The sequence below is a fragment of the Myxocyprinus asiaticus genome, chromosome 23 (assembly GCF_019703515.2).
Source record: "Myxocyprinus asiaticus isolate MX2 ecotype Aquarium Trade chromosome 23, UBuf_Myxa_2, whole genome shotgun sequence".
Classification (NCBI taxonomy): Eukaryota; Metazoa; Chordata; class Actinopteri; order Cypriniformes; family Catostomidae; genus Myxocyprinus; species Myxocyprinus asiaticus.
Window position 1 is genome coordinate 42689102 of NC_059366.1, and position 23517 is coordinate 42712618.

Below are 23517 nucleotides of genomic sequence, written 5' to 3' on the forward strand. Positions count from 1 at the left end.
TTGCTGTCGCACGCCACCCCGTTTACCTCTGCGCCGAATTCTGCCTCTGTCTCGTGGGGTAGCAAATGTATGCTGTTGCCTCCACAGCTCATTCGGTAGAATGGGCAGGTCAGCAGATGTTTCAAAACTCCCTGGTATATGAGATGGCGTCTTGTTCATGCCCATGAGTCACCATTGTTGTTTGGCTCGTAACGAGGAAACACAAAATGATTCCCACACAAAGGGCACACATGAATGCCATCATCTTCCAAACTAAGTAATTACAGTTTAAATGAGAGTAAGAAGGTACAAACAGTCAATTACGCAGCAGCACAGTAGCCCTGGTCACCTGCAGAGTAGCGCCCGGAAGTTCACCTTTCATAGATTATGAAATAGATTATTAAATAGGACATATGGGTCCCATATGTAGTTAGAATACTTTTGTTTTCAATAGAAATAAAAATTGAGAAACACAAACACACAATTCATTTTTATATTTAATTTGACAAATCTGTCAGGAACACTTGTTGAGAACAGTATCATCTCATTTGTCAGGAAGAAAATAAACACTTGAATATCTTAATACTTTTGATTTCTTAAAACTGTATTTCATATTTCATATATTGCAACCTTTTTTCCACCAGTATTTATCAAATTCAAATGCAAACTTCAGTGTGAGAAAAATAGCCAGATAAAAAAACAACATTGTCTACTACAGAAAAGGGATTAGCTGACTATAAAATGTATGTTATTTTTGCATTTTAACTTACCATTCACATTTGTGTGTGTGTATATACATATATATATATATATGCAGGGTTGGGAGAGTTATTTTTGAAATGTATTCCACTGATTACAGAATACATGCTGTAAAATGTAATTTGTAATGTATTCCGTTAGATTACTCAAGGTCAGTAATGTAATCTAAATACTTTGGATTACTTCTTCAGCGCTGGTAGATTTTTCAATTGTTCTGCCAGTACAGTAAGACAAAATACACATGTTAAAAATACATTCTCTGAAAAACCTAAATATCTTATGCACTGTTGTTTCTAAAACAAGATAAATCTAATTGATCTTGTTTTAAGGATTTTTAGATATTTTTACAGGAAAACAATACAAAAATTATTATCAAGAATATGATTTTTGCCCTAATATCAAAGGTCTTACTAGAAAAAAGAAATTATGATCCAACGTGAATTTTCTTGATAAAACAAAAATATGCTCGGGCCTGGTAACGTGCATGTAAAATGGCTAGAAATAGCATTTTATCTTAGCGTAAAGCTGACAATTTACACAAGTTTTATTTCTATTTCTTCTGCTCCAAACTTACTTCAAACTTACTTCTCTGTCTGCTCGTATGAATGTAACACATCATAAGAAAGTGTTTCACCGCTGTTCAAATGCACTTTGGATCGCATCATTTATATGTAGAAATGTTTTCCATCTGAAAGGACTAAATATTAAATGAAACAAATGACAATAAAATGCAAAGTAATCTCTTCAGTAATCAAAATACTTTTTGAATGTAACTGTATTCTAATTACCAATGATTTAAATTGTAACTGTAGTGGAATACAGTTACTTATATTTAGTATTTTAAATACGTAATCTCGTTACTCCCAAACCCTGTATATATATATATATATATATATATATATATAAAACATAAGAAATGCAGATCTTTCAATACCAGCTACATATAATTCTTTGTACCATTGCCTCACTGAAATGTCATTTTAAATGACAAAATAAACATTACGAATCATTACTGTTTCTACTGTCATCATTAATATTATTATCGCTTTATTATTTGGATCTTTTTTATTCTTTTGATATCGTTTTTTAACATAAGTCAATAAATTAACAAGCTATCTCTTTCCCTGAAAGCTGGTACTTTACTGTGTCAGCAACTGAGAGTTGCAGGACTCGACATTAAACTTTGTCATTCAGGGCTGAAGATTTTCTGTACCCAGAATCGAACCACCACCACCCACCTGAGCACCAAGGCTCAATATGAAAGCAACATATATGCAATCTCCTGCACCACACTCCCACAAAACTGTTAATGTCGAGTGCTGCTGTATATATGTATGTTTGTGTGTGAATGTATGTATATGTCAGAGAAACATCTAAAAGGGGGAAGAGAAAGGAACTGTTGGGAAGTCCATACAAAAAATAATTCAATGTAAATATATAATATATATTTTTACATATTTGAATATATTTACAAATATACCCAGCAATATATCCCATGTATTCTTTTTTTATTTTTTTTACCAAGAATAACTGCATGGGCTTTTGTACGATAACTGTGTTATCAAGGAAAAAACCGATCATAAAACAAAATGCTTAAATAAAACAAAAAATCAACTGGAGGCAGTGTTGTTATGTTTTCTTCTACTTGTATTAGTTGTACGTTTCCTTACTATATTGTTTTCTATTGTCTCATTTAGTCTTTTTTACTCTCTTCAGAGTTCTGCACATGTACCATGTAATTTCTCTTGGGAACACAAACTCCTGGAATGCCAAGAAACAGTCTGGAATGGAGAAAAATCTTCAAAAAATACAAGAGGTGGGCCCTTGGGAACAGCTAGTCATTCAGTCTCAACACTTCGGTCCTGTCCTCTTCTTAAGAGCTTGGTCACATGTTTTTGCGTGTGATTCCACAAAAAAGCAGCTGCACTTGACACACTTCAGTTTGTTTTTCGGAAAGCAGCACTGCTGGCCTCCCTTGGTACACTCCGAAAGTCCAGCGGGAGCTTCGTGAGGAGTCTAGAGGCAGCATACGGTTCTGGGTGGGTAAAGGGAATTGTGGGTTAAGTCTCTCACTCTTTGAGAACTGAAGGTGTAGCTTGGATGTGGTGGGTTTGGAGAAGATCAAAGCAGGAGGAGGGCAGCTCATGTTTTTATGCCTCCGTTGATCTGCTGGTACTTGGGGAGACAGGGTTCGTCCGCTAAGGGGTCATGGGAGAAGACAGAGTCGTCACCGGAGGAGCAAGAGCTGCGTGTATCTGGGAAGCTGGGTGAGTACTGCTCCACTGGGGCACACAGGTCCAGATACTCCTATTGAGATATAGAAAGAGGAACAATCAGTACATGCATTATTACTAGATCTGTCAAAATTAATGTGTTAATGCATGCGATTACTTTAAAAAGTGTAAAGCGGTAATTCTCCTTAATCGCGATTAACACATTTACCATTAATACAGCATAAACCAGCATAAACACTAGTTGGGAGGGTGAAACTTTGTGATATGTCTACACTGAGTCATTACACTGACGCACACACCACAAACACAAACAACAACACTTCTGTATCAGTGATAAAATGATGGAGAAAGGACATCTTAATGCTACTTATTGTACACAACAAGCTCAAATGGAACTTGTGATAGAAATGTTTTTTTTGGGGTTTTTTTTGGATTTGCTCCCCAATTTGGCATGCCCAATTCCCAGTGTGCTCTAGGTCCTCGTGGTGGCGTAGTGACTCAGTCTGGGTGGTGGAGGACGAATCTCAGTTGCCTCCGCGTCTGAGACCGTCAATCCACACATCCTACCACGTGGCTTGTTGAGCGTGTTACTGCGCACAGCTCACCACGCGCCCCACCGAGAGCGAACCACATTATAGTGACCACGAGTAGGTTAGCCCAACGTGACTCTACCCACCCTAGCAACCGGGCCAATTGATTGCTTTGGAAGCCTGACTAGAGTCACTCAGCACGCCCTGGATTCGAACTTGCGAACTTGTGATAGAAATAAAATATTTTTCAGCCTGTGTAAGGTGCAACTCAATTACCACAGAAGCACGTCAAGTCTTAACCACCATGAAAATGCAGAATTAGCCATATTTGTCTGCAAGCACTTGTCAAGCGGAGTTCATAGCGGCACCTGACACTGGCATTGCACCCTGACACAATTCACGATTGCTGTAGCAAAGCGGATAGCCATAGTCTGCTGGCTGATTAATATTGTGGAGGATTAGAGTTTGTGAATTAATGCCCATTACAATGAATACCCAACCTATGGGGGACGAGTTTTTTAAATTAGTCAACCTCCCACTTAGGCTTTGGGAAATGTTTAATGTTACTTGAATTGGTGCTATTTTAGTGCATTTCTGTCTTTATACTGTGGAAGGCTTTGTTTAGAAACTGTTCACAAAGCAATATTGTTACATATTGTTTTGTTTTCTTCCCAAAAAAGGAAATAAATGCATTTGACAGGAAAAGAAGTATACAGAGTAAAATTTCAGTACTTTCAAAATCTGCGATTAATTGCAAAAAATTATGAGATAGGTCGCGATTAAAAAATGTAATCAACTGACAGCACTAATTTATACATATACATGGAGAGACATCTCTGAAAGCAACGCTATCACAAACACAAAAAAAAAGCTGTCATGTGACCTTGTTGCAATAAAACGTCAATAAATCTCTTTTATGTTAATCTTTAGCCCGAAACATACACAATGCAAGTATGTGAACGTCTTTGGAGCCCCTTAGAGGTCAGGGAGGATTTTTTTCTGAAACAGTTTTGCGGTTACTCGCAATTATTTTGGGCTCCCTCGCAATAAATTAACCATGGTTTTACAACAGTATCCATAGTAAACTATGGTATTTGTAGTAAAATCAAAGTAACCACAAAATTTACCACTGTTTTACTATAGTAGCTATAGTTAAATTATGGTATTTGTAGTAAAACCTAAGTAATAATACAAGGAAATGAAAACCTTTGAAAAATGAACATTTAGTGGTTACTATGGTTGTACTACAAATACCATAGTTCCGCTATGGTTACTGTATGGTCATAGTAAATCCACTGATTCCGTTAAAAAAAGAACATGCTATCGTCATGGTTACTACAATATTACTATAGGCCTAGTAAAACCATATTTTCCACCAAAAACACACTGCTGTTTCTACAATCATGGTTTCCATGACATTGTTTCTTCAGTTACTGCAAGGTTCCTATAGTTAAACCATGGTTTTCTGGCGGAAACCTGTTACTACAATCAAGGTTACTACAATATTACTAGTAAAACCATGGTGCTCCATAAACATCAGACACTTCTACTTCAGACACAACTACACAAGCTTGAATTCACGTGCTGCTACATTATGATATGGGTCAGAGTGCAATCCATTACACAAAGCAAGTACACGCTGCATTATATGTGCTGTCGTGAGGGCTATAATACATCTATTATCCTCTGAGGTCTGTTACCGGCATAACACAAGAACACACTTTTAAGCTTGTACAATGTGATTGCGCAATTCGTTGGCCGATCATTTACGTCTACATTCCCGTACTTGCATAGAGAAAGTTTCTGTTCTTAGTTTTTTTCCTACTTGCTAAAACAGCATCAACAGTGTTGCACGACAATACATTTTATCAGTCGCTTGCTTTCTATATTTGATTGTTGCTCTGGGTAGTCACAGCCACACACTAGCACCAACCTACTTGCCGTTTCCTCAGAAATAAAGTGAGTTCAATGTTAAGACAACTTCAAGTTTAACCACACTGGAAACCCCTGCTTCATATTCCATAGAACTTCAGAACATAAAGTTTTACCAATATTTAGTTATTGAATTTCATTGAAGCGAGCTCACATCAGAAACAAAGAGGACCACCCTTGAAGACATACAGTGGTGTGAAAAAGTGTTTGCCCCCTTCCTGATTTCTTATTTTTTTGCATGTTTGTCACACTTAAATGTTTCAGATCATCAGACAAGTTTAAATATTAGTCAAAGATAACACAAGTAAACACAAAATGCAGTTTTTAAATGAAGGTTGTTATTATTAAGGGAAAACAAAATCCAAACCTACATGGCCCTGTGTGAAAAAGTGTTTGCCCCACCTGTTAAAACATAACTGTGGTTTATCACACCTGAGTTCAATTTCTCTAGCCACACCCAGGCCTGATTACTGCCACACCTGTTCTCAATCAAGAAATCATTTAAATAGGACCTGCCTGACAAATTGAAGTAGACCAAAAGATCTTCAAAAGCTAGACATCATGCTGAGATCCAAAGAAATTCAGGAACAAATGAGAAAGAAAGTAATTGAGATCTATCAGTCTGGAACAGGTTATAAAGCCATTTCTAAAGCTTTGGGACTCCAGAGAACCACAGTGAGAGCCATTATCCACAAATGGCGAAAACATGGAACAGTGGTGAACCTTCCCAGGAGTGGCCGGCCGACCAAAATTACCCCAAGAGCGCAGCGACGACTCATCCAAGAGGTCACAGAAGACCCCACAACAACATCCAAAGAACTGCAGGCCTCACTTGCCTCAGTTAAGGTCAGTGTTCATGACTCCACCATAAGAAAGAGACTGGGCAAAAATGGCCTGCATGGCAGAGTTCCAAGACGAAAACCACTGCTGAGCAAGAAGAACATTAAGGCTCATCTCATTTTTGCCAGAAAACATCTTGATGATCTCCAAGACATTTGGGAAAATACTCTGTGGACTGACGAGACAAAAGTTGAACTTTTTGGAAGGTGTGTGTCCCATTACATCTGGCGTAAAAGTAACACCGCATTTCAGAAAAAGAACATCATACCAACAGTAAAATATGGTGGTGGTAGTGTGATGGTCTGGGGCTGTTTTGCTGCTTCAGGACCTGGAAGACTTGCTGTGATAAATGGAACCATGAATTCTGCTGTCTACCAAAAAATCCTGAAGGAGAATGTCCGGCCATCTGTTCGTGACCTCAAGCTGAAGCGAACTTGGGTTCTGCAGCAGGACAATGATCCAAAACACACCAGCAAGTCCACCTCTGAATGGCTGAAGAAAAACAAAATGAAGACTTTGGAGTGGCCTAGTCAAAGTCCTGACCTGAATCCTATTGAGATGCTGTGGCATGACCTTAAAAAGGCAGTTCATGCTCGAAAACCCTCCAATGTGGCTGAATTACAACAATTCTGCAAAGATGAGTGGGCCAAAATTCCTCCACAGCGCTGTAAAAGACTCATTGCAAGTTATCGCAAATGCTTGATTGCAGTTGTTGCTGCTAAGGGTGGCCCAACCAGTTATTAGGTTTAGGGGGCAATCACTTTTTCACACAGGGCCATGTAGGTTTGGATTTTGTTTTCCCTTAATAATAACAACCTTCATTTAAAAACTGCATTTTGTGTTTACTTGTGTTATCTTTGACTAATATTTAAACTTGTCTGATGATCTGAAACATTTAAGTGTGACAAACATGCAAAAAAATAAGAAATCAGGAAGGGGGCAAACACTTTTTCACACCACTGTATATATTTCGGAAAAACTTATATATAAACATCCAATGTTCATACAGTGTATACCACAAAACATTTACAGAAGGACATTTTTCCTTGGTTTACTTGGTTCCTTAAACCAAATTGGAGCCTTTCCCCCTTTGTGGCTGGTACTGAAATATTTGACTTTAAGAGGAAGAGGAGGGTTTTGGGTTGCTGAAAATCAGCGCAGGCTTGAACTCGCTCAACACAAGGCAGCTCACATTACTGAAGGCCTTCACATCTGTGAGCAGTTTAAGACGGGGAGAAGAAAGAAGAGGCATTTTATTACGTTTTGAAAGTTCAAAACGGAGAGCGAGAGCGCGGCATTTGGCGTCATCTCTCTTTCACGGCTCAATCCCCCCTCCGACAAGTCCAGACAGATTTCCATTCCTCGCCGTACCCCAGTCCCCTGCACGGATATAGCGGATGATATCCAGGGAATGGAAAGAATCATCTGCCAATCATCTGATCATTGAACAATGCTAGCACAAGGGTCATGCTCAAAAAAAAAAACAAAAAAAAAAAGGAAGCATGGATGAAATCAAGCTCGTGCAACTCTCAACATATATGCTGACCGTAAAAACCATCTGATGATTTCCTTGCCCTCGCAAATCTTGCAAAAGGCTGCAAGCAGGAAAAAGTAATGGCACGAGTTTGATAAATCCCAGAACTATAGAAGAAGTGTGAATTGAGTCTGTTTACGCTGAAAGAACAGACTGAATGAGTGCGTGTGGGCGGGTTTGTTTAGATGTGTAAACCCCTCACCTCATTGGTTGCCAAAGTGAGAATGCGGTCCAGGTCCTCCACCAGTTGTTTGAATGTGGGTCTGTGAGAGGAGATCGCATGCCAGCAGTCCTTCATCATCATGTACCTGAGAAAGAAGACAATATGAAGAACAATGGGATGATGCCAGGATCAAACTAAGAATGTGACATCATTTATTTCTATCCTCTGCACTGTTTCGGAAATCAAGTGTGGTGCAACCATTTGAGTAATCAGACACACTGAGTCTATGAATGTAGTGGAGTGATAGTGATTTCCCCTCAAAGCGTTTGGGAATCACTCCACTCCAGCCCGGGTTTTCCATTTCCCGCTCCTTGCTTGCTCCCCCCGGTGAGATAAAACCCACTTCAGGTTTGCTCCATAGCAAAATTTGCACCCAGTTCCTGTAAAGTTCTTTCAATATGATTTTTTATATATATGTATTTATTTATATATCATGAATGTGAGCACAAGATGTATTAATTAATTAGTTGAAATCACGTTTGCACAGTTTCCATAGTTGCGAGGGTCATGCATTATGTAAGGAATAATTGACGACGGACCGTTGAATTGTTGAAAAATAATGCACACCCGAGGTGGTAATGCCGTTACACGGTGTGCATTATTTTTCAACAAATCAAGGGGCCGGAGTCAATTATTTCGCTTATACCACGGTTACCACACCTTAAGACATCGTTCAGGGTTTTAGCTCAAGACATTTTCTGGTTTTCATCCCTAAAACGCTCTTATGAGAGGAACTACTTTCTTTCGCCACAGATACAGCTTCTTGCTTTAATACAGTCCAAGCCTTCGTTGCTAGTTCGAAAACATCACTTTAGAACTAGCAACGGAGGATAGCGAGGCTTGCGCTGCTTTACTGGAGCACTTACTGGAGTAATAAGGTAGTGCATTTGTGCTTGTGTGAGTGAGAGTTTGTTTTTAAGGGATTGAAAGAAACTCATAAACTGAGAGAGATCGCTTATGGGATTATCTTTTTTGTTGCAGCTCTCGTCGGCAAGATGTACGTTTTAGCACTTTTCAGCAGCAGCGAGTATCGCCATATTTCCGTTGTAAACCTTAACAAATTTTTTCAACCCCAGTGAGATGCAGGAGTGCACTGACATGATGGCTCTGTTTTTCTCTCACGAGTAAGTGCGTGGGTAACACGTATGATGTGTGTCCACAAGTGTGGGAGTGTGTGTGTATAGAGAGGGGGAGGGGGCGCGAGGGTGTTTCCCACAGATATTTCAGATAATATAGAAACTGTTGTATTGATCAAGTGTATCTAGCTTTGATACAGCTCAAGCCTTCTTTGCTAGTTCTAAAACATCACTTTATAACTAGCAATCGAGGATGCGCTGCTTGTGTGTGTGTGTGTGTGTGTGTGTGTGTGTGTGGGTGGGTTTGGGTGGTTTACGAGGAAATTTTTTTAGGTTACAAACTGGTAATTACAAGGGTATTATGCTATAAATGTGGTTTATGAGGACATTTGTAGTGTCCCCATAATTCAAATCGCTTATTAAAACATACTAAATAATGTTTTTTTGAAAATGTAAAAATGCAGAACGTTTTTTGTGAGGGTTAGGTTTAGGAGTAGGATTAGGGGATAGAATCTATAGTTCATACAGTCTAAAAATCATTATGTCTATGGATAGTCCTCATAAGGATAGCCGCACCAGTGTGTGTGTGTGTGTGTGTGTGTGTGTGTGTGTGTGTGTGTGTGTGTGTGTGTGTGTGTGTGTGTTTGTGTGTGTGTGTAAGTGCAGGGGAGATGAGGGAGCGCGAGGGCACTTTTTAACCAAAATTTAAATAAATGTAGGATATTTTAGACATTGTTTGACGTTCTTAACCGATCTACTTTAACCAGTGTCTTTGCTTTAATTAGTTATTTTGTTGTGGTAGCCTGTAGGACTCTTTGAAATAACTGAAATAATTTGGCGAAGTGATATGGAACCGTTATGTGGTCAAGACCTGGAACTACTTCATAGCCGCGCGTTTCCTTGAAAAATAATTGCACACCTTAGAACATCCGTGAACCAATCAGAATCAAGCATTCAACAGACCCGTGGTATAATATGATATGATTGTTCAGAATTTTTAACAGACTGCTCATCTGTAAGAGGAAAGATTGCTTCATGTTTTCTTGACATGTTTTTTTTAAATGCACAAATTCTAAATCCCAAATAAATTTCAAACAATTATGTAAAGATAACAACTGAAAATCGGTGGCCAAAATAAAAAAACAACTAGTGGGGCGCTAGCTTAAAGGAATATTCTGGGTTCAGTACAAGCTAAGCTCAATCGACAGCATTTGTAGTATAATGTTGATAACCACAAAAATGTATTTCAACTCATTCCTCCTTTTCTTTAAAAAAAAAAAAAGCAAAAATCAATGTTACAGTGAGGCACTTACAATGGAAGTGAATGGAGCCAATTTTTGGAGGATTTAAACAGAGAAATGTGATGCTTATCATTTTATAAAAGCAATTGTATTAATTCTTCAGTTAAAACTTTATTGTATTATTTGAGCTGTAAAGTTGTTTAAATTGTCATTTTTATAGTCGTTTTAGGGTTTGTTGACATTACATCGTCAAGGTAATGAAGTTGTAAAATTGACTATAACTACACAGAAAAGGTTTGTAAGTGATTTTATCACAGTAAAATCATGTTTACATGCATATCATTTATGTCTTGTGGCTATACTTTTGAAACAGTAAGTATTTTAATGCTCAAAAATTGGCCCTATTCACTACCATTGTAAGTGTTTCACTGTAACCCAGATATTTGCTTTTTTTAAAGAAAAGGAGGGACGAGCCAAAATACATTTTTGTGGTCATCAACATTATGCCACAAATGATGTCGACTGAGCTTAACTTGTACTGAACCCGGAATATTCCTTTAACTAGTGCACTGACATGCTAAATTACAAACAGAATTTGAATCTGAACAGATTTTTACTGGCCCGATAGCAGATTTCCAAAATGTAGGATGGCAGGTGAAAAATCATTCATATTTATGAGTAAAGGGCTACCTAATTTGTTAGGTTTAGGTTTAAGGGTAGGGTTAGGGTTGAGCTATAGTTCTAGCTATAGACTTTTCCCCTTCCCAAAACGTAGGATGCATTTCAGAAATTTGCAGCTAGGTAAGACTGCCATAACGAACAAGATCTTAACTGCTACCATTAAGTAGACAGCCATGAAAATATTGCAACTTACAATTCGTTGGTGCAGTTAGCGGGCTTGTCCATGCGATGACCCTCTTTTAGTAGCTTAAAGAGCTCCTCTACGGGTATTCCTGGATATGGAGAACCGCCGAGCGTGAAGATCTCCCACATGAGAACCCCAAACGACCAGCTGAAGAGAGAAAAAAGTACATACATCAGATCACAGCAAACACATTCATTATGTGGTTCAGGTTAAACTTTCAAACAGTGTTTTAACTGTAAATATATTCCAAGTGTAATAGCATATGGTTTAATGGAACATTTTTTCAACGTTAGTCTGAAATCAGAATGAAAGTTTTGTGGTTTTGAGTCCATGTATGTTAGCTTAGAGGCCATCCATACCCTACAGTATATTCCTAAAAGTTGACAAAATCACTTTTTCAGTCTCTTCAGAAAAAAGGAGGAAAAATACTGATGACTCATCTTGCATTACACCTTTTTTTCTCAACAAAATGCTTTCTACAATGAGAATGTCCTTCCCCCTAATACCACCAGCACACAACATTGTTCTTGGCTGTGACATCCCTAGTATAAAAGAAGTACACTTAGGGTGTTTTCACACTTGTAGTTCGGTTCTCTTGGTTCTCTTGGTCCGGACCAAAAATGAAAATGATACATTTAGTCCTGGTTCGCTTAGCGATCACACTGGCATTTTTAACACCGAACCTAAAGATTCAAAACAAAAGGCATAATGATAAGGTCACAACCTGACTTATTTTTATGATGTATATTTTGCGACGGAACTTGCCGAACTTCCAAAATAATGTTGGCTGCTGGGCTAAATGTGCTCGTTGGATTTATGTATATATATATATATATATATATATATATATATATATATATATATATATATATAGTGGTATTTTTACCAGCTGAGAACAAACAAAGAGCTAATAAAATGTGTAAAGGAGTCAAAGCAGTGCCAGGAATTCCTCTGTTGCACACACAAATGAAGATATACTGCAAAGACGGCTGATGGCGGTTCCGACGTCTGTACCAAACTGTAATGGGCAACATAGCTCCTATGATGAGAAGAACCAGGTATGCTTGAGGTTAGTATTTAAGGCAAATTACTTCCTGTTATTGGTCCGTTTAGACGTCTTTGGTCCATGCTGCGTTCATATATCAGTCGAACCGCACCAGAATTCGTTTGGAAGCGGACCAAGACCCATTATTCAGGGGGTCTCGGTCAGCTTGTTTGGTGCGCACCAAGGTTCAAGGTCACACTTGTTCAAATGAACTGCACTAACAGAGCAATCGCACCAGAGTTCGTTTTAATCGAACAAAACCTGCCAAGTATGAACACACCCTTACAGTATGTGTATTGAATGTCTACTTGACGTGTACTTGAAATCTTAAAAGTATATATTTTTTTAAAAGTATACTTTCAGGTTTAGAATACTTTAGTGTACTGTAAGGAATCAATTTTTTATAGATATTTAATCTCACTTTAAAAAAAGTGAATTTAGTATTAATGTCAACTTAACAGTATTATTTTGAAAGTACATTTTGAATCAATACCTTTTAATAATGTTTTAGTGTACTGTAAAAAATTTAAACACAGCGTAGTTCTAGCGGGAAGACTAGCAGCTGTACATCATCGCACCATTAGCTAGGCAACTCCTAGCCAATCACATGTAAGCCATTGCTTTATAAGTCTGCTCACAATCTATCACATTGCTGTTTCAGTGTGCTAACACGGCAACCTCCACCACCCCACCGCCACCAGTTGAGTCCCGTCCAGCACGAGGGTAGGCTCCTATCTCCGGCAGGATCTGATGTTTCCGAGTACAACTTCTTCGGACCGCCAGACAGGTCTTACGCCAAAGAGAGACATTACATTTTCTGTTTTATATTCATCAAATAAATGTAATCTAAAACTTTACTTAAATCTGCGAGTCTTCCTGATAGAAGTTTTTACACACTAAAGCATATTTAAAGGTGCTATATGTAAGATTGACGACAAGCGTCTGAAATGGGTACTGCAGTCCAAATGAAAAATAGTGGAGAGTTGTCTGCCCCGCCCCAGACTCGAAGCTCATGCGGGTTGCCAGAATGTTGATGTGCAAATTAGCCAACTCAGCATCCGTTTTAAAGGATTTTTGGGCTTTAAGCTGTCTCCATCTTCCAAAGGCATCGCCAGTATTTCTCCTTGTTTTACTACACCTCTTGTCATGGTGGTTTTTAGACGGATGGCGAGGCTTTTTAGGTTGGGTGGAATCTGTTATCTCTGATCCAGTTCGTTTGCTGGCTTCCATGGCTGCAGTGTTGTTTGCCTGCAAACTTGTTCAAATCTGGCAACCCGGCAGTGTCAAAATACTATTGGTGAATGGGCAGTGGGCGGGATCATACAGGCCAAAACATAAACAGAAATTCCAGCCCGGAATGGAAACTTCAAAGCAGAATATACTGGCTGTAGCATTGTTATAGGAGAAGCCAGTATTTTAACTTAGCATGTTTCCTAATTCTCTAATGACATATTATGGTCATTTTATGATTTAGTACAGTAAAAATATTACATATAGCACCTTTAAACAAAATCATACTTAATTTTCATTTCAACTTTATTTTGTTACTAAAAATTTAATTAAAAGTCAATGCATTTAAAATGTCTGTCAGTAGCTTGTTTTCGAGTAATACATTTCCACATGATTTCATAAAATAGTCTAGAGTACTTTAATAAGTATACATGATTGACATGTCAATCTTAGTTTATTAGATCACCAGAAGTTTGATAAAAAATACGTGTATACTTTGTTTCACTGAAGTTGCAGTATAACTGTTATTTAGCTGCAATGAAGTACATCCAACATTATACTTATACATACATATTTCATCTGCATTATAAAATACATTACAAAATGACACTTAGCATTACATAAGTGCGACTAATGTGGGTCAAAAAAGCACTCAAAAGTTTACTTGTCGCATTTAACATACATTTAAACACTAATTAAATATCACAAAAATTCAATGAAGTTGCAGTAAATTGTTAAAAATACATTTAGTACACACTGAAGTATGTACTTTGAAAGAATATTATTTTCATAAAAAGTACTTGTTTTAAAAGTATGTTTAAGTGTACTTCTTTTTCCCAAGGCTTAACTAAAGCCTATTGGCTTTTAACAAATAAAGGGAGGGGCCCTTTTATATTTATATATTCAATAAAAAATATATCAACACAGGAAGGAAAACAGCACTCGTCCAGCGATTTCACAGGGTCTTCAATGTTAGTATGCACATTATTTGCAATCACAACAACCGCCGTCCTGTTATCAAAGGGACCAACAAATTCCAGCCTTTTCCATGGTACCATCACTTCATTATCTGCAAAATCTGGATGAGAAATGCTCTGTGAAATTAACCCTTGTGAAATTTGTGTCATTTAGATGTATAGAAGCAATATTTGTTGGCTCTTACAACGCAGCAACTGTAGGGGTCTTAATGCGGTCTTTCTGCGAGCGTCTCGACAGTGGACACTGCTGAAATGCCTCTGGACTCAAAGCTGGCCTTTGTCCTCCATGGAATACCACAATAACACATATCGTCTAGCCAAAACAAACATTAGCGCGACCCACAGGAAACAAATGTCCTGACTGCTGCTGAGGGAGTGCTTGAAGATAGTAGTGGGGAATGATTTTTCAACACATGCCAATTCTGTGTTGCTTCATCTATGACAAGGGAAAAAATACAACACAGTATGATGATACGAGTTTCCACAAAGGGTTTGTGACCATCGACTCATTATTCGCAAGTTAGCTTCCCGAAATAGTCCAATGGTGATGCAGATCAAGAAATCCTTATCATCTGCCTAAACCTTTATTAACGCAGAGTTAATGAAAACATTTCACAATTGCAATAAATAACCATTTGGAATCGCCAGTGACACATTACACGACAATGTGCTTTAGAGACATTGAAAATGTTAGACACTTCACCTTTAAAAGAAGCATAACTGAGAACTCTGATAAGTCTCCTGAGCTATATTATCAAGCAACCTATGAGTAATACAATTTTCCACTGGGCACGCACACACCTTTGCTGGTGACCCACAGCGTCCGCATCACACAAAGCACAATGACTCTCTGCTTTTGTTTACGTCAGTGGTTACTCGTCCATGCGCTTCTTTACATAATCAGTTACCTTATTTGTTCTCATCTGTTCATTATCTGGTGCTGTATCTCATCTGACATGTTTGCCAAATTCATCTTCTCTATTCAATGCGTCTGTGTAACCACTGCTAGCCTCCTCACGATCAATAAGTCACTCACAGGGCCAAAAAAGACCCAAGGGTCATCGCAAAGACCTCTTGAACCCTCACGCTTGAATGCAATAGGCCATTAATGGCCTGTATGTGTGGAAAGACTGTCATGCGGTAGTCAATTCTGTGGTTGTATTCTAGATCTTAGTTGCTAATTGGGAATAAATGGATGAATATCAAAAAGGGGGTCACATTTAACCCTAAAATCAAAAGGAAAAAATAAATAAATTATATTGTTAAGAAATTGAAGCCTACTGAAGCTATTAAGATGTTTTGTCTTGTAACATTATTGTCATGACAATTAAACACATTTAATTTATTACTGTAACACCTCATTTAACAAGTTTTACTTTAGCATTTTTTGCAATTCCAATTATTCTCAATGCTGATTCTTATTAGATTCTCATTACTGTAATACAATAAATTAAAAAAAATTTAATTTGAATTTTTTTTATAATCTTTCAAATATATTTTTTAATTATTACATTTGTTTTTAAAATAACTCTTTTTTTTAAATATATTACTTAAAAAATAATTCTGCATAAATTAACAGTTACTAAAAATATTTGCAGGATGTGTTCATTAAAAAAAAAAAAAAAAAAAATCACTTTGGGGAGAGGAGGCGGTTACTCATGAAAATATGAAAATAGTGAAAAATAATGATTGTTTACTACGCAGGGGTGGGCAGTATACTGGTAGACATGATAAACCAGTAGAAATTTGCCAACCAGTATACATTTATCGTCTCTATCATGGTAACGCAAAATTGCCACACGAGAAATGTGTACAGCACATAACACGTACGCATTACACACGCTGTCGGATAAATGGAGGAAGGCGGATCGACTGTTCGTTCCTCAAATTCATTTGAATGAGAAGATGAGAGGAGATTATGAAGGAAAAAGTGCATCCTTCATGTTGTGAAATTGGTTTGGCTTTAGAAAACGCGATAAAGAGCAGAAAACAGCGATTTGCAAGGTTTGTACGTTGTGTATGTCGATATATCCATCCATGTGCGCGTATATATCAGTGGTCAGGGCTTCACGTGAGACTGATAGAAATGAAACGCAGTTTTTCACTGACAACTGCACGTGTCATTAGATGAAAAGCTTGTCTGAAACGCGAGAAAAAATTACACTGAATCCGCTTCTGTGGCATGAAATTTCACTTGAGCCACCATCAAAGCAAATTCAATGACATTCATCCCACGCTCCAAACATGCATCCCATCCAAACGTGCGCAGCTGTGTTTTGTGCGAGTGTTGTGCACACAGTCTGAAACACTCAAGTGCGTGCGAGTCTTGAAATCATCCCAGTCCCTTCATTTGTGCTCCTGTGACAGAAAAAGCGCAGATCACACACGTTACTCATTCTGGTTTCTCTCAATGTCAAGTGGGTTTTTAAAATAAACATCAAAACCCTTTCTAAAATTCTGTTCGAATGATGTTTGAATCAGGAAACAAACCATACATACCATATTTTCCTTCAGATATTTTATATTTTCTTTATATAGATTACTAAAAACACTAAGAGCCTAATTAAGTGTTTTATTTATGGATAATTTGTTTATTTATATTCTATTTTACTTTTTGCATTGCTTTGAGAAAATGTTAAGTTTCTTGAGGAAAGTTAGAACAATAATCATAATAATAATAACAACAACAACAATAATAATAATTCATTCATTCATTCAGCTGTCCATCGTGTCCGATGAAGACATTCTGTGAATCTGTTTCCTCCACAAATTTCTGTCTTTGGCAAGAGTTTGCCAGCTGTTGAGAGGAATCTGTTTTGCTTTTAGGTTTCGTTTGATAGTGTCTTTGTAATGCAGTTTAGGTCTGCCTCTGCTGCAAAACCCTTCCTGAAGTTGAGTACAGGATTCATTTGGGTAGTCGGTGGTCATCTAGCCGGATGACATGACCAGTCCATCACAGATTTCGCTGGGCAAGGAGTTCATACATGCTTGGTAAAGTTGCACGCTCAAGGATGGAGTTGTTTGATACGTGTTGCCACCATTTGATGTTCATTATCTGCCGAAGCTGCCTCATCATAAAAGCATTTAGCTTGTGAGCAGCAGCCCTGTATACAGTCCAGGATTCGGCCCCATAGAGAAGTGTTGGGAGCACAATGGCCAGATATACTGTACATTTTGTTCTCAAGGTGAGGTGTCTGTTCTGCCAGACCCTGTCCTTTAGTCTTCCAAAGGCTGCTGAGGCTTTTGATTTCTGTAAATATCCACACAGCCCTGCTTCACACCATTGTTGACTTCAAATGGGTCTGAAGTCTCTCCCTTCATGTTGACTGAGGCTTTCATTCCAGAGTGTAAGGCAGCAATAAGGTCGGTGAAGTGTTTGGGGCAGCCAGCTCTCTGGAGGACTTTCCAGAGAGCATCTCTATTGACAGTGTCGAAGGCCTTCATGAAATCCACAAAGACCATGTAAAGCGGCATATTTTGTTCTATACATTTTTCCTGTAATTGCTTGAGGGAACATATCATGTCTACTGTGCCTCTACCAGAGCGGAAGCCACACTGGGCCTCAGGCAGCAGGGTGTCTGCGTATGAGGACAGTCTGTTTAGAAGAACACGCGCGAAAACCTTTCCTGGTATAGAAAGGAGTGATATACCGTGATAATTGCCGCACAATCACCCTTTTTAAAGATTGTCACCAATCTGGCATCCTTCCAGTCCTGTGGGACTTTAGCATGGCTCCACACTTCCTTGATAATGGTATAGAGTGCTTCTGTCATTTTTTGTCCTCCATGCTTGATTACCTCGGGGTGGAGTCCATCTGCACTGGGAGAGTTGCCATCACTCAGCATATTGATGGCCTCCAAGACTTCGGCCTGGTCGGGACATTTGTCCATCCAATGTTGAATTGGAGACTGCGGGATGCTGTCGATGACATCGTGGCTTACAGAGTGGCTTTCATTGAGGAGGATGTTGAAATGCTCTGTCCATCTGTTGAGCATGTCCCGCTTCTCATTGAGCAGCGTTTGGTTGTCATTTGCCAGCAGTTGGTCAGGGTAGTTAACTCGTGGTCCCCAGACAGCTCTCATACTTTGGTAAAAAACCTTTTGTGTCGTTCCTATCAGCATGCTCCTGAAGCTCTGCTGCTTTAGCTGTCCACCACTGGTTCTTTAGTTCCCTGCACCTTTGTTGGAGTTTCTTGCAGGCATTCCTGTATTTTGTCTTGTTTGAGCATGTGTTCCGATTCAGAATATTGACTCGAGCTGTGTTCATAATGGCTATGAGTGCAGCCAGTTCTTTGCCATTCTCATCGAACCAGTCTTCATGTTTCCTGGTGGCAATGCCCAATGTTGTCTTAGATGCTTCGTAGACAGCAGACTTGAAGGCGTCCCAGCGTGCTTCCACAGATTCAGACAGGATCTTCTTTCGTACCCTCAGCTTAGTGGTCGACTTGACCAGCATGTGATCAGTGCTTCAGTTTTCACCTCTCATTGCTCTGGTGTCAAAAATGTCAGCCAAGTCGTGCTGACAAGTGATAATATAGTCTATGAGGTGCCAATGTTTGGATCCTGGGTGCATCCATGAGGATTTATGAGCAGGTTTGTGTTTGAAGCATGTGTTTGTGATAGCTAGCTCATGTTCCATACACAGGGAGAGCAGGAGCTCTCCATTCAAGTTGGTTTGGCCACATCCAAATTTTCCTAAGACCTTCGACCAGATGGTGTGATTTTGCCCCACTCAAGCGTTGAAATCCCCCATGAGGAGGATTTTGTCAGAGTAAGGTATGGTTCTTAGTGTTTGGCTGAGCTGGTCATAGAATCTGCTGATGGATGTTGGCTGTTGGTCATTGTTTGGGCATAGATAGCTATTAATGTACAATACCGGCTCTTGGTTAGAGGCAATCTCAGCGTGATCATTCTGTCATTTACTGGTTTCGGCTCCTCTGTCAGTCTTGGCACAAGGTCATTTCTGACAGCCAGGGCCACTCCCAACTCAGCTCTGTCTCCAGAGGGCTTGCCACTCCAGAAGATGATGTATCCTCCTCTCAGATGCTGCCGATCTCAGAAAATCTGACCTCGTTGAGTGATGCTATGTCAATTTTGTATTTAGCAAGTTCTGCATTCTGGTCTTTCACTGTCTTGTCTGTCTAGCATTGTGTGCACATTCCAAGTGGTGACATTTAAATTGTAAGTTGGGTGGACCTTTTTATCCTGGGCAACGTCCTGCCAGTATGGGTATTTATTGGAGTTCATGATTCATAGGCTTGCAGGCAAGACTTTAAGGATACACTGATTTTTGCCAGTTGTCAGAGTAGCCCACTTTACCACTGGTTGCATATTGATCTGGCAAGGGTGCAGTGGTCGCAGTGACTGGCCGGAGGAGCTGCGGAGTTCGCGAGCACAATCGCCCTTACAGGTTGTCTCTTGGCCTGGCTTTTCTGTCTGGGTGTTTCATCCCATAGCCTTCGGTTTCCATACATGACCCACAAGGCAGTGGATTTTCTCGTGGCCCTGAGTGGGGGGGCTTAGTGGGTACTCGACCTTGCCCAAAGGTCTCCCACAGGCTAGCGGATGGAAGGATTGCCTTACTTTCCTTTCGTAGTGAGTACTACGCCGCCACAACAACAACAACAACAACAACAATAATAATAATAAAAATAAAAAGAAGAAGAAAATTGGTGCACATCATCAGACTGAAATGTGGCATTAATTTTTTCTTTTTTTCTTTCACTATGTTTGTCAAATTCAAAATAAAGAGAAAATTTTATTAGATGAAGAAGTTTTCATTTATAAAGTATTTAATTCACTTACTGGATTACTCAAAATTACACATTGTGACATGGCTTAATATATAATACAATTTTATTGATTTGTCAGAAAAATGTAACTATATTGTGATATATATCTTTATCGTGATATAAAATGACTCATATCGTGATATAGGTTTTTGTCCATATCGCCCACCCCCATTTACTTGTTTACTTTAGTACAATACATTTTTTAAAAATGACCTCTTAATCATTTTATTAATTTGAAAATTATATTTTAAATTATTTTATTTTTAAATTATTATTTAAACTATTAAATTAAAATAATAATAATAAACATACAAAAACATAATTCTGCATAAACTAGCAGTCACTACATATACAGTATTTATGTGATGTATACACATTTTACAGTTTTTTCAAAATATTTTACAAAAATATTTTACAAACCCTCATTTCAGTAATGAGATTTTTTCACTTTGGGGGTGGGGGGTGCTCATGAAAATATGAAAATAGTCATGAAAATAGTGTAACAATGCAAAAAATAATTAAAAGAAATTAAAGCCTATTTCTGGATCATTAAGCAAAATGTAATTTATGATTTTGGAGTAGACATGGACATGTTTTTGGCAGCTTTTGTGAGATTTACCTAAATGTTTAGTAACTAGGTAATAAAGGCAAGAGTCGTGATAAATTTCATCAGTTAAATGTAGATGACACATTTCCTTCAATCTAATATAACTGGTGTTAATATTAAATATTGCATGGTGTGGATGATCCTTAACCATAAAAACAGCCATTCTGCATACTAAACACAAAATCACACGTATACATCTATATTTGCATTTTTGCAAGCTATGCAGGTTACATGCTGCTCAACAGGGGTCCTGTTTGTCAAAACATGCCATCTGAATCATAATTTATGTATTAAGTTAATATGATGTCATGTATGGATCGTGTCTGTATTTGAACCAATCAGAGAGCCGGGCACCTTAGTGACTGATGATGGATAATTAGCATTGAACCTGTGACTAAAGATTTAAGCCTTTGCAATCAACAAGGGTCCCTTTGATATTGATTAGATTTTACTGCACAGACCACACAAAGAGTTTTCAGACATGACAAAAGCTACTGATCTGTATTCGATTAAACACACACATACACACACACACGCGCACACACCCTGCAGTCTATGCATGCAACAAAAACGTGAAAACATCCCGCAGAGGTCGTATGAAAACTCCAACGCATCCCAAAACGTGACTTTTGGTTCATTTAATCTTTTTGGGTGACAGAAACATGTAACCTTAAAATGAAAGGAAACAACCACGCACTAGAGGATTCTAGAGGATAAACGCGAACACAAATGGCAAAAAGAAAGGATTATTTCACCCTATGGAAGGTAAAAGGAGGGGAACAGACTTTCAAGTGTTAAAAAAAAAAAAAAAAAAACAGAGGCGAGGAAGAGACAGAGTGTTTGGGAAGGGAAGTTCGAGGGCACTTCCGTCCGGGTCTCTTGGAGGTGAGATTCTGGCCCATATGAGGCGCTTTGAAGCTGCGCAGATTAGTAACACGGCACTGGCTGCAAGTCGAGCATGAAATCTCTCGCTTTTGGGCGTAGTGCTGGCCATGAACAGCCCTTCTGCTTTCTCTGCCTGCCAAAAACTGAGTGGTGGTGGCGTAGTGGACTAAAGCACTGAACTGGTAAGCAGAAGGTTGTTGGTTCAATCCCCACAGCCACCACCATTGTGTCCTTAAGCAAGGCACTTAACTCCAGGTTGCTCCAGGGGGATTGTCCCTGTAATAAGTGCACTGTAAGTCGCTTTGGATAAAAGCATCTGCCAAATGCATAAATGTAAATGTAAAACTCTTCCTCAACTTTCCATCACTCTTGCTCCTGTTCTCCCCTCCCAGCAGATCCACTTCATTCTCAAAACAACTCACTTTCTCCAAAGGTACAAGGTAAAACTCTTCACTTTGTAAAAAGGAAAACAGCTATAACTGTAACATCAGTATCTTTTTCAAAAAGCTATTTATACCTTAAAAGATGACAATTGTCATAATTCATCCAAAAGTCACTGACAGATTTTATTTTTTCTGCATAAAGGGGCTATAGTCTAACCTTTTGTTGCATTTTATTTAGAATAAACAAATATATCTCCATTTATAACACTGGTCAAGGTTTCTTGCATAAACATGATTTACATCATAACCTTTTTTCACCCTCGGTCTGATCCTTAGAATTAAACTGGCTTTTCTTGCTACTGTTCCTTTAAGACTTATGAAAATTACCTCAGTTGTAATTGGCTAACAACACCCTAATGAAATGCGTAATAATGTCCTTGCCATGTTGCTGTGTTAGCTGGGTTTCCATCCACTTATTTTTATGTGAATTTTGGGATATTCCATAAAGATTTCTGGATGGAAACAACAGGGAATAAAATCGCCAAAACATGCATAAAAACTTGTTTGCACGCTTAATAATATATATATATATATATATATATATATATATATATATATATATATATATATATATATATATTATAATATACAAATAATAAATAAAAAGAGGATATGTTTTTAATTCAATAAAAAACATAAACAACAATGGAAACACGTTTACAGAATATACTGCTATAGATTTTATGTAGGAATATAGATGTGCATCAAAAAAGTCATGTGAATTTGCCTCAACAAGCCATGTGAATACATTATTCACTCAGAGAATGAACGAGAGCAAAAATGAAGTTCGTTAGTGTAATTCATTTCATAAAAGATCCACAGTGGCATCAACTTCCATTTTCATTTCTATTTGGCAGCAATTTCCCCAGAAGTGAGGTTTTTGTTCTCTTTAACAAACAAGATGGAAACGCTGCTTAATTTGCTAATTCTTTTTGTAATATTTTGATTTTGCGCATAAATGCGTAACTTGGATGGAAACATGAATACTGATATATACTGTAAATGTGGGAGGAGGGAGCTTCGCTTGGTGAACATTAGAGTCTACAAACTCTTACAACTCTTTTTACTCTTTCAAAGAGTAAAAAAAATCAAGAAATGCCAAGGAAAGTTGTCCATTATACTTGTATGTCTATTTTAAAATAGAGAATAAAAACTAACCAAACAAACAAAAGACAAATTGCTGACTTACACATCACTCTGGTGCGTATAAACTCTGTCGAACAGAGCCTCTGGAGCCATCCACTTCACGGGCAGACGACCCTACAGACATCAATAAAAGAAAAGGTCAAAGATGGTCGACCCTCAACATCTAAACACTGTGACATT

General features: G+C 38.3%; 1 protein-coding gene across 2 annotated transcripts in view; it reads right to left on the bottom strand.

Annotated features, from left to right (window-relative positions):
- Nucleotides 1-463: 463 nt before the first annotated feature.
- LOC127413525 (fibroblast growth factor receptor 2-like) overlaps nucleotides 464-23517 on the bottom strand; it is a 74247-nt gene continuing 51193 nt past the window's right edge. For both annotated transcript variants that reach the window (XM_051650737.1, XM_051650736.1), the window contains exons 15-18: nucleotides 23381-23451; nucleotides 11223-11360; nucleotides 8011-8116; nucleotides 464-3045 (exon numbers count right to left, since the gene is read on the bottom strand). In XM_051650737.1, coding sequence (XP_051506697.1) covers nucleotides 2881-3045; nucleotides 8011-8116; nucleotides 11223-11360; nucleotides 23381-23451 — 480 coding nt within the window. In that variant the 3' untranslated portion in view covers nucleotides 464-2880. The remainder of the gene's footprint in view (nucleotides 3046-8010; nucleotides 8117-11222; nucleotides 11361-23380; nucleotides 23452-23517) is intronic.